The sequence below is a fragment of the Cariama cristata genome, unplaced genomic scaffold (assembly GCF_000690535.1).
Source record: "Cariama cristata isolate BGI_N322 unplaced genomic scaffold, ASM69053v1 scaffold9064, whole genome shotgun sequence".
In the NCBI taxonomy this organism is placed as follows: domain Eukaryota; kingdom Metazoa; phylum Chordata; class Aves; order Cariamiformes; family Cariamidae; genus Cariama; species Cariama cristata.
The window spans coordinates 3,383-14,475 of NW_009611187.1; the positions used below are offsets into that span (position 1 = coordinate 3,383).

An 11,093-nucleotide genomic window follows, 5' to 3' on the forward strand; every position below is an offset into this window, starting at 1 on the left:
TGTAACATAAAGGCTCCATTATAGACAGTTTAGTTCCCACTTGTATTTTCCCGTTGCTTTGAAAAAAAGGAAGTGAAGAATATTAGTCCTGATACACCACGTAATGTTTCAAGCTTGTTATTCATGCTATGACATTACATTCAGAGGTTGCTTCTTTTTGTTGTTGGATGAATTGAAGTGACAATTTTTTTAGATTCTTGAGGCTTTTAAATGGTAGCATAGAATGCAAACAGTTTCTTTGTTTGACATTTTCATATATATGTATACAAGTAAGATGCACTGCTATTTTTACTTATAGGTATGTAGTAAAGAGAAATAATATAAAGGTGTGGCTGATTTCCGCAAGAAGTAGCGCAAATGGAGAATGCTTGAGCTTTTCATCATGCCATCTGTTTTCTCTAAATCTTGGTGTCGCAAAAAGCTGATCTTGCCTTCCTGTGTGCTTTACAGGCAGAGTCCTGAGCACCAGCGGTGATAAATGGTCGTAAGACCAGTTTTTCAGGAGAGATGGAGGAGTTACTTGAATGCAGTTGACTGGTTTAGTCAGTCCATCAGTGAGAAGTACCACTACTCAGTTGAATTCATCTTGTAAGGTCTGATGGCATGAAAAGCCTCTGAGCTAATTTTTAATGCTATAGCCATATAGTGTAGAAAAAGCTTGAAATTCAAGTAAAGATGTAGTATTTACTACACTTAAGATAAAGACTGATTCCTCTGGTGAAATGAGGGTTTAAGTTCATCCTACAGGTTTTTTCCTTAAAAATTTTTGTATGCTTAAAGAAGAGGGGATGAGCTAAGGAGAATTACAGTTCCATGAGCCTGTACAGCTGTTGGGGGCGTGATGATACAGAAAATGAGTTGTTGAGGTACTTGAAATGGCTGCCCCTAAGGATAGCTGTTGTGATGCTCTGAATAGAATCTCAGTTAAGCTCCAGCTGTAGGCAGAAAGGAGGAGGGTGGGGAGTACCTGGAGTTTCTTTCTAGCACCAGTACAGATCTTGTATTCTGGTTTTTTGAAGTTTGCAGGTGAAAGTGACATGGCAGAAAGCATGGCATTAAGGTTGATCGGTCAGTTAACATGCCTATTTTAGGGTTAGCTGAGTCACTCATTAGAGTATAGGTTTTTTGGCTATATCTCCACCAACTATCATGGGAACTTAGACATCTAGAGTGCCTGTGGACACATATATTTTAGGTGTCTTAATTTCAAATTACACCCAATCTAAATGTTCCCTGTCAAACAATATTTTAGTAAAAATTTTAGTGAAACAGCACGTTGTAAAAAGAGCCAGACAAACTAGCACATATCCAAAATGCTATTTCAGGCATGTAGTCTTAGCAGAAATCTGGTTCTAACTAAATGTAAAGTCTTTACATTGAAACTAAAATTGCAGCAGTAAGACAGAAAGTCTGTCCTGTAGTGTATCTGCCTTGAAATCAACAATAGCACAAGTAATAAACTGTGAGAAGCATAAAGCAGGATAGAGATTTTCAGATTATATACTAGCTAGACGGTAAGAGTTTGCTCCCTTAACTCTTGACAGAAAGAGTTTCATGGCAGAGCATGTGTACTTCTAATAATCAGAGCTTTCTGGAAGGAGCTGAAATATGTAATTTGCGTTGGCAGTTTCGAGATTGAGAATGGATTTATACAGATGAAATTGTGATAATGCAACTTTTCAAAGGCACTGCAGCAAGGGAACTGAAATCACAGTTCTGTTCCGCTGTTAACTCAGCCTCTTAGCACAGTCATGGAAATATGCCTACAAAATTGCTCACTGAAAGTTGTAATTACTTTTAAAGTTTATTTCCTCTTAGTGATTGCTGTATTAAGCAAAGCTTCAGAAGTAATAACAGAATGTTAACATTAAAAGGAAAAGAAGTTTCAAAGTGTGGTCGTGATTCTGATGACTGGTAACAGGCCGCCCAAGGAGAAGAACACCTTTTTAAGCCTTGCTGTTTGATAGTGTATGACTGCTGTGAGAATATAATTTGGATTTTAAGTTGAAGTGCATTGTGGGTATAAGTGCTTGCAGATGAGTACAGTTCTTTTGTTCATTTGTTGTTGGTTACATCCCCATTTGTATTAGTTACAAAGAGCTGGGAAGTGACTGATCCACAGTGAGACACATTGCTTTCTGGATATCTTCCACTACATTGTACTGAAAAACATTTAGCATGGGACATACGTGGTATCAGAAGAAAGAAGTCTACTCAAAATGAGTGGTAGAATTTGTACCTCGGTTTATTGTGACTTGTTTGATTAGTCAAGAAAATCGTTACACAGATGACTTTCTGATTTCTTTGCTGTGCATGGGTCAGTCTCATTTTTCCAGTTATTTGTTTGAATATGGCATTTTAGTTGTTTAGGACTGTGCAATGTTGAGATGGACTCTGGCTGTTGTATACTGTTGTACGCTGTTCGACTGCGGTGTCAGCCAAGACCATGTTGTTAGTGCAGGATGCAGCTGGGAGGACACTGCAGATCTGCAGCACCCACAGCCGGCCCGGATGCTCTGTGACTTTCTGTGCTGCGGTGGCTGGTACCCGGGGAGTGACCTGGGCTGTGAGCTCTGGGCGTGGAAGAACCTGATGTTTGCGGTTGGAGCTTCTTCTTGATAAGCAGGCTAGGACAGTTGAACTCCATTTATCTTTACAATACAGATGTTAAAGCTGGTACTGGGGGTGTCTTGCTTTTGATTGCAGCGGTCAGCCGAGTATGTCGTAAGCTGTAGGATGGGGGAGCAGGAGCAAGTGTAGCTCTGCTGTTACAGCATTTGATTGGCATTCAGAGAAGAAGGGTTCGCTTTGTGGCTCTGTCACAAAGTGTTTTGGTGCGACTTACTCATGTCACCTGGTTTGGTCTGTCTGTGATTTGCTTTCTCACTTAACAGGGAGCCAGTAGTCTTGTTAGTATTTGTACACCAGGTGGACAGCATGGCAACGATATCATAGAAAAGAGCAAATGAATGAAAAATGTCACTCTCATGATAAATTTGAGGCAAACAGTTGTCTTATGAACGTCTTGCTTCAGCCTTGCCCTAACTCGAATCTTTATTCCTTTGGCGCAGAATCTGATGCAGTGCACAGCCTTTGCAACAGCAGATGAATATCATCTTGGTAATCTGTGTCATGACCTGACTTCACATGGATATGTTGAAATAACAAGTTTGCCTAGAGGTAGATTTTTGAAACGTATTAAACGCAATGTTATACCTTGGGAAATGAAATATGGGTGAGGTATATAATTTTTATAACTTCATGTATTCTTATTCTGGTAATACCCTGGAATATATTGTACTGCCTATAAAAATATTGCTCTGTGTAAAAATTCGATTTGCCTAAAAAAACTTAAAACTAAACCTTTCAGAATAGCAATATAACCAGCACTTGCTGTTGCCCTATGATAATTTTTCCCCAAATTACAATTACATTAAAAGTATTGAAAAGTTAGATGCACGCAGGAAAAATACATTTGGAAAGTTCTTGATACAAAGAATTTCTATAGAAATTCACTAACTGAAAAAATTCTGAAAGTTTTCTTTAATTAATCTTTCAGTAACGTGATACCATAGTGCTTCAGCTGCCAAAACAATTTTGTAATTTGAAGTGTTGCATCTTCTTTCCATGCCCACACTTCTGTCAATGTAAATCACTGAGGGCTGGAGAGGAAGGCATGCAGGAGATAATCTTGCTGAGAAAGTAAATTGAAAAAGATATACACATAAATGCTTAGTACTCGCAAAGAGAATGCAGTTGATGCTTCTTTTTATTGGGCCAAATATATCCTAGCACTTGTCGAATGCTTCACTTAGCTAGGCTGCAGCAAAATAATTGGTTCTGGTTTCCGTACAAAGTATCTCTGAAGGCTTGGGAAAGTATGGCTTGGAAATAGCTGAAGTATACTGCAAGAGGAAAACAAATGGAGCTTTTTATAGCTGAAGGAACCTTATGCCCTAGAACAGCTGTGATTTTCATATGTTGGCAGTAGAATGCCTTTTTTTTTTTTTTTTTTCTTTTTCTTTGAATGAACAGATTATATGAAGCTAAGAGAATGACAGATAGTGTTTATGGGCATTTCAGTAGAGGTTATCAAATATCTGTCTGCCTCTCAAACACTTAATAATCCAAGTGCAATAATACTCCAGTGGGTGTCCTTCAAACACGGGATTTACTAATGATTGTCTTACTCAGAAAGATGAACCTGGAAAGACAAGGTGCTCTAGAGTATAGGCTTAATGTTCCTTGGTAGTTTCTTTGTATTAAAACCAGCGCTGGTTTCACAGCTTTGGGATAGAAACTTTGTGCAATCCCCAGCATGGCTCTGAATTATCCTAAGACAAATGTTGCTGTTGCTGGTATTTTACCCTGGGAGTTTGGGTTTTGCCAGTTCTTTTGATTTTAAGTTTTTGATTCCTCACGATAGATACTCTGTTTATGAAAAGTCTGGAGGAAGTAATGATGGAAGAGTGTTGGATTATGCCAGCAGATCTGATGTGTTGGGGTGTTTGGCTTGTGCATGTAGCAGTGGTTGGTTACCAACTCAAACATTGAATCTTGGAAAATCGAAAAATATTAGGACATAGAAATCTAAATCAGCAATTACTGTGTGGATTTTTTGCTTTGTAGTGTTCTTCCTAAGCATTGTTCTTGTTTTCGATCTCTTTAAAAACATATTAGAGGCAGATCCTGTACCTCCTCTTACAGTGGACCAAATTCTCTTCAATTCTGTGTGTTTTGGCTGGAGTGGATAAAGATAAGGGTGATATTTGAAAAGGCAGATGAGAAAATGCAGACAAATGTTTCTTCCGTGGTGAACTCAAACATCACACCCAAAACCTGCTCTAGTGATTCATCAAATCATGTGTTTTTGAACTGGAATAGCAAGTGAAAGAAAAGTCTTTGAAGAGTTCATGCAGACCAACCGTGTGGTCTCAGTTCAGGTATTAGCAGAAGTGTATCCGATACTTGGTCATCTCTCTCTGCTGGCTTGTCCTACCTGGCCTCTATGGCTTGAGCCGTAAAGCAGGGGGTGGAATTTGTACATGGGCTGAATTTGATGCCTTGTTGCTTGACTTGTGATCTTCTTGCAAAGCTGTTGAACTTTTTAAGGCTTAGGTAGTAGGCCCTGCAAATTGTTCTTTGCTGAGTCTCACTTTATAATAGAAGCTGGGGGTTTTGCTGGTCTAGCTTCCACTAGTTCTGCAACAAAATGAGTCATGCTGGAAAGTAACCTTTTTTTGTCAAAACCACATCAGGACTTGTAAAACTTTATCTATATTAGTGAGTAGTACAGTGGAGCAGACCTGTACAGAAAAAAAACAAAACCCTGTTTTGAGAACCCAGCATGCACATTTTGTAAGTTTTGGGGCATTCTGGCTCAAGTCCAGTCCTTTGTAACAAATGCCCATTAGAGGCTGGAGTAGCACAGGTGCATTTTTGGAGCTCCTCTTTCGGTTTAATTTAATACCAAAAAAAAAAATAATATCCTATTTGTGTACGCTGACGCTGTTCTGCAGTGCACATCAGAAGCGTGGTAAATGAGAGTAGCTGGAAGATTTGTTTCAAAAGCACACTTCTGATCTGAAGGAAGATGCAGGTGTACCCTCTTCTGTATTGGGGGTATGCTCTTTCAAGTTTCTGGTTGTCAAAGCAAAGTCAGCACAATTTGAGTGCGGATTAGTCCCTTATTATATAGAAAAGAGGAAGATCTTCTGGGCAAGCAGATTTGGATGGTACTTTCTCAGCAACTGTGGGCATATTCCATAGTTCACTCGCGTTGCGTGTCCACTTCTATATTCTGTTCCTGGTTATTTACTATGCCCTGCATCAGTTTTACCTTAAGTCTTTTGTTCTTCAACTCTCTTACATTTCATTAACTAAAGATTCCAGTGAAGTTCAGCACAGCAGCTGAGTCTGTCTAGGGTGTGACACTTCAGAGAAGCAGTGTAGTTTGATATTATAGTTGTTTCTTGGCAAGCATTTCCATCAGAAAAACGAAATATGGGACTGACGGACGTTTTAGCATGTAACTGTTAAACTGGAATTACGTGCTTATAGCTATCATGTTTAGAAGTTTGACTAATTCTTCAATTTTTTCATTTATTTCAAAATAGATGCTGCAAATGTTTTGGTGATTGGTACTGAGAAATCTGCAAAAGAAGATGATCCTGGCATGATTTTTTTCTTCAGGTGAGCTATAAATCATGCCTCAAACATTATTTTATTAATAGCAGTGGTGTGAAAGAAGTAGTGCATCTTGCTAGATCATTTCATCATATTACCTCATGAAACTCAAGGAATAACTGCCCAGTCAGAATAATTTAAAAAAAAAAAAAAAATCAGAATTACTTAAATGGCTAAAAAACAACTTACCTTCTCATGTTTTTTCATTAAAGTATGGTTAAAAAGCAACTGTTACATAGTTTTTATGAAGGTAGTATGAAGTTTCTTGATTCTCAAAGACAAAAATTGCCATTGTACAATTTGAGTGTTGCACTGAAATACATTTAAAACAGTATAATTACACCTCAGTTTTTCCTTGAATTCACAGGGAAGGGGCTGTTGTGTTTTGGAATGTGGAAGAGAAAAGTGTAAGTAAAGCTACTGTTTGTTAGAACTTCGTTAGCCAATGTTTTGTCAGTCCTACAAAGCTCAGCATGCTTGGGCTTTGTTTGGGAGCTTGGATCTCTCCCTGAAGGAAAAGGAGTATTCTTCTCCTAATGAGTGCAGGTGCTTGCCTGCTGCTGCCCTCAAGTGTGTGGGTTCCTGATATATCACCTTTGGAACTTGACTTCCTGCACAAAATGAGCAAATATATGCGTAACGTAGAAAGTGGATAACATTTTCTGCTTAAGGCCAAAAATCTGAAACCCTAATCTAGTGAGACTGACACGAAGAAAATTCTTGCAGCTCTGCATCCTGAAGAAGTAGGTCAGAAAAACCAACCTGTGAATAGTTTGTTGAAAGGCACTAATGGAGCAGAAAATGTGTTACGAGAAGGGGACCATTCTATTCTATTCTATTCCGTTTACGTCAAAACTATTCAAAACTTCTATTTGGATAACTTTGAAAGAGGCAAAATTTGTAAGCAACTTTTTAATACTGTTTTGTGTTTCTACCAGTTAGCAATTTTCGTGAAGGAAGATTTTTATTGGTTGGTGTAATTGTTAAAATATGTTGATGTTGAACTGATACACCCCTTATGGTAATTTGGTGCTCTCTGCTGACCAAGAGGGTTATGCCACAGGCCTGTCTATTTTTATGAATATAGTTATTTACTTTTTTTTAATATACTGATTTTTACTACTATGGTTAAATAAAGCTGGATTCTAGATACGAAGAGAAAAAGTATCGATATTCTCTGTAGGCAGAGCGTGAAATCCAGTGGTGTATTAAATAGATGATGTAGAATTAAATAGATGCACAGAAGTTCACAGGAAGATTTTTCATTAAGGTAAATGAAAACACAGAGCAGTTGTTCCAGATGTGAACGATTCCTGGATTCAAGTTTGCTTTTTCTGTTGCAGACCTGAAATGTTCCTGATTTCCTGTCTGGTTTGGGGGGTTTCAGTATATCAGCTGGCCTACAAAAAGATACTAGCTGTCCCTTCAAACCTTGCCTGTAGCACACTTAGGATGCTATGGCTGTAACTATGCTGCTGAATCACAGGGATTACTGAAGACAGCTGACCAACTCCTGATGGTTTTTGTGAGCTGGGCACCTCTACCCACTGGAGTACTCTGAAAAATCTCATTTTCTTGTACATGCTTAAGTACCTTTGAAAATTGGATACCGTGTCTTTCTTGCCAGTAGTAGTAACATTGGTTGGTCCCTTGCTAGCTTTATTTATAAAAGAAGAGGAAAACTGCCTCTTTCTGTTTATTGAAATCGTAGTCAAAGTTTTAACTTCCAAACAACTTGCTCAAATAGAGGAGGTATTTTTATGCACACATTTTAATGAACTGAAACAACAACAAAAAAAACCAAAGTGGTTTGTAGAACAGAAACTGAAAATACTGTAAAACAGAACGTAGAGAGTCACTGTGAATGGACAAAATTGCTTTTTAAAAGTACTCCAGAATGACTATTAGGAAAAGGAAAACTATTTTAAACTAACAGACACTTAACAGAAGTAATAACTACGGACTGATTGTGAATAGAAATCTAAAATGTAAAATACCATTTTCAAATACCTGAGTAGGGAGGTTGTGGAACAGCTTTTGCACCAAAAATAGCAAGGGCAAAAAGCAAAACTAGCTTTGAGGTGGTTTCGTGTGGGTTTTTTTTTTAAGGAAGTTGTGTTATGTGATTGCCTGTAATAGCAAGAGTTTGCATTTAGTGAATCCAGAACATCTCATTAAACATACTGTGTCACAGGTAATCCCTTCTGTAAAATTAGGCTGGGCCTAAAAGAAACTCAGATCAGTCAGTGGAAGCCTTTGTATTACTCTGACTAGATAAAGGAAAGCTGCCACTGAAGTAAAACTTCTCACTCTCCAGAGCAGTGGAAGAACTTTGGAAGTATGCATATTACAAGACATCTGCATTTCACAGAGTTGGTTACGGTCTGTAAAGCTTTGTTAAATCTTGCTGTGTACTGGCCCTGGGAAGCCTGAGCTGGTTGTATTTCTGGAAGGGACTGTTGGTCTATTAACAGCATAATTATTACTGTATTAGTAATGACTTTGTGAAGCCAGCTAGGGCACCTGGATCCGAGCGAGCACACTCTTGCAGTCTGGCATGCTCTGTTATGGATTGGCACTGAACTCTGGCATTGTTCTAGCGGGGTTTGCCTTGCTGAACTGTCCCAGGACACAGCATGGCTGGTTGGCCCAGCTGACTGGCCTGACAGCAGACACTTCCTTGCTTAAAAAATGAAAGTAATTTTTCACCCTTTTTTACCACAAGACTTGGAATGTATGTCAGGTACTAGTCATGCTAATATTACGTTCAGGATTATGAAACAAGCAGTTGCAGGTATAGGATTGGGGTTTTTTTTAGTGAAAAATGTTATTGTGTCTTAGATATAATATCACCAAAATTCTTGAGAGCAATGAAAAAAGCTAGCACTGCAAAGAAAATACATCTTGCAGGTGATCAAACAGATTTTTTTAGAGTGCTTAACCTGGAGAATATGCTTCATGAACAATTTACTAGCATACAGTTTTGCAATAAAAGATTAACTATTATCTGTTATTTTGAAGAGAGTGTTTAAGTATGACTTAGTAGAAGATTCACGTCTTTCAAGAGTTTAGGCATCAAAAATGTATTGTGGTTTGATTTTTTTTTTTTAATTGGCTGTTGTGTAGCTTTTAAATGCTTTTTTAAAACCTGTAGATTTTTTTTTAGTGCAGAATTTGTTCTCATTGCAGAATGATTTTTATGAGGAGAGCCTTGTAGCACATAGAAGGGAACAGGGATGAGGGATCCCAAGTCAGGTGTCAGAGGAGAAAGTTTCGTGAGAGAAAAGGGCTTTTTTTTCCTGCATCAGGTTTTAGTGTGGTTGAGAATAAAATGACAATGAGATTACTTCTGCAAGTAAAATGGCATATTTAACTGTGTACAGGATTGAATGTGGGCAGCTGAAACCATTTTTACAAATTTCTGTAGTGGTAAAGGGTTTCTGTAATATAACCCAACCCCTAGTAACTGAAACAGAACTGTTGATTTTTAGCAGCAAACTGGTAATTTTGGCAGAAAGAGCCACCTGGTGTACTTATCCTTTACATGGAAAGATTCATTCCCACACTTAGACATCTGCTAAAATCTTGTGCAGCTCATTGTTATAATACTGAATGTGTCCGCATTGTCTTTACTGCTGCTGTGGTTGATCCTTACCCTGGTTTATATGTGCAGACATTAAATGACATTTTAGTCTTCACAGATTCCTTGCAGTTGTTCATAGCCACAAATTCTTCCACACAGCTACAGGTAGCTTCGGAAGTAAACTGTGTTAATAATCACTTCGTTACCTAGCAGACCTATTCATGATTATTTAAATAACTTCAGCGTGAAAGTTGCATTCGTCAACTTATTATATGCAAGATCTTTGTGGAGTGACAGTATACTGCATGGTAGCTGTTCCTGTCTGTGCAATTCTCTGTTTCATAGATGAAGAATATCATGCGAGTGCTAGAACAGCATGAAATTCAGCCATATGAAGTTGCACTAGTCCACTGGGAGAATGAAGAGATGAACTATAGAATAGGAGAGTAAGTATCTTCAGACACTCTTTATATAAAAACTAGACACCTAAGATAAATTCAAGCAAAAGCAACTAGTAAAAATATACTTATCCTTACACTTTTTTTTGAATGGAGTAGAATAAGGAAAGGAGAAAACCATAAATCTAAATTGAGAAATTTTGCGGTACTGCTAAACTTGCAAGTAATGGCCTTTGTGACTTGGTTATGCAGTAGATTTTGTAAATGGTGAAGCTCCATGCCCACATGTTCTTCGTGTTCATGCTGAAGAACATGTTCTTCAGCGATCCCAAACAGAAACCACGTACCTCAGAAAAAAACAAATATGTGTTATTGAGACAAGTCTGATTTTGAAGAGGATTCTCGGCATAAGCTTTCCTTAGTGCCCTCTAGGTTCACACACGAAGATGTAATTCTGCAGATAAGTTCACTTGTTAGGAAAGTTATAACTTGAATACTGTGGAACAATAAACCTGGCAAGTTGTCTTGCCTTGTTAAATAATGTTCTTTTCATCACGGGGAGCAAACGATCTTGTCCGTTTCAGCTGGGATAGAGTTAATTTTCTGCTTAGTAGCTGGTACAATGCTGTGTTTGGGATTTAGTGTGAGAATAATGTTGATAACACACTGATGTTTTAATTGTTGCTAAGTAGCGCTTATCTTGAGTTAAGGACTTTTCAGTTTCTCAAGCTCTGCCAGCAGGCAGGTGCACAAGGAGCTGGGAGGGAGCACGGCCAGCACAGCTGACCCCAACCAGCCGAAGGGACATTCCATACCACAGAACGGCATGGCCGGTATAGAAACTGGGGGAGTTGGCTGGGAGGGGCCGATCGCTGCTTGGGCTTCAGTCAGCGGGTCGTGAGCAACTGCGTTGTGCATCACTTGTC

General features: G+C 38.5%; 1 protein-coding gene across 1 annotated transcript in view; it reads left to right on the forward strand.

The window, feature by feature from the left end:
- Positions 1-10,215, forward strand: part of LOC104160082 (required for meiotic nuclear division protein 1 homolog) — a gene marked incomplete at its 3' end in the record, with an annotated part of 11,772 nt that extends 1,557 nt beyond the window's left edge. Inside the window, exons 2-5 of the mRNA XM_009698142.1 lie at positions 3,072-3,180; positions 6,117-6,192; positions 6,554-6,593; positions 10,115-10,215. Coding sequence (XP_009696444.1) covers positions 3,072-3,180; positions 6,117-6,192; positions 6,554-6,593; positions 10,115-10,215 — 326 coding nt within the window. The remainder of the gene's footprint in view (positions 1-3,071; positions 3,181-6,116; positions 6,193-6,553; positions 6,594-10,114) is intronic.
- Between the last annotated feature and the right edge of the window lie 878 nt (positions 10,216-11,093).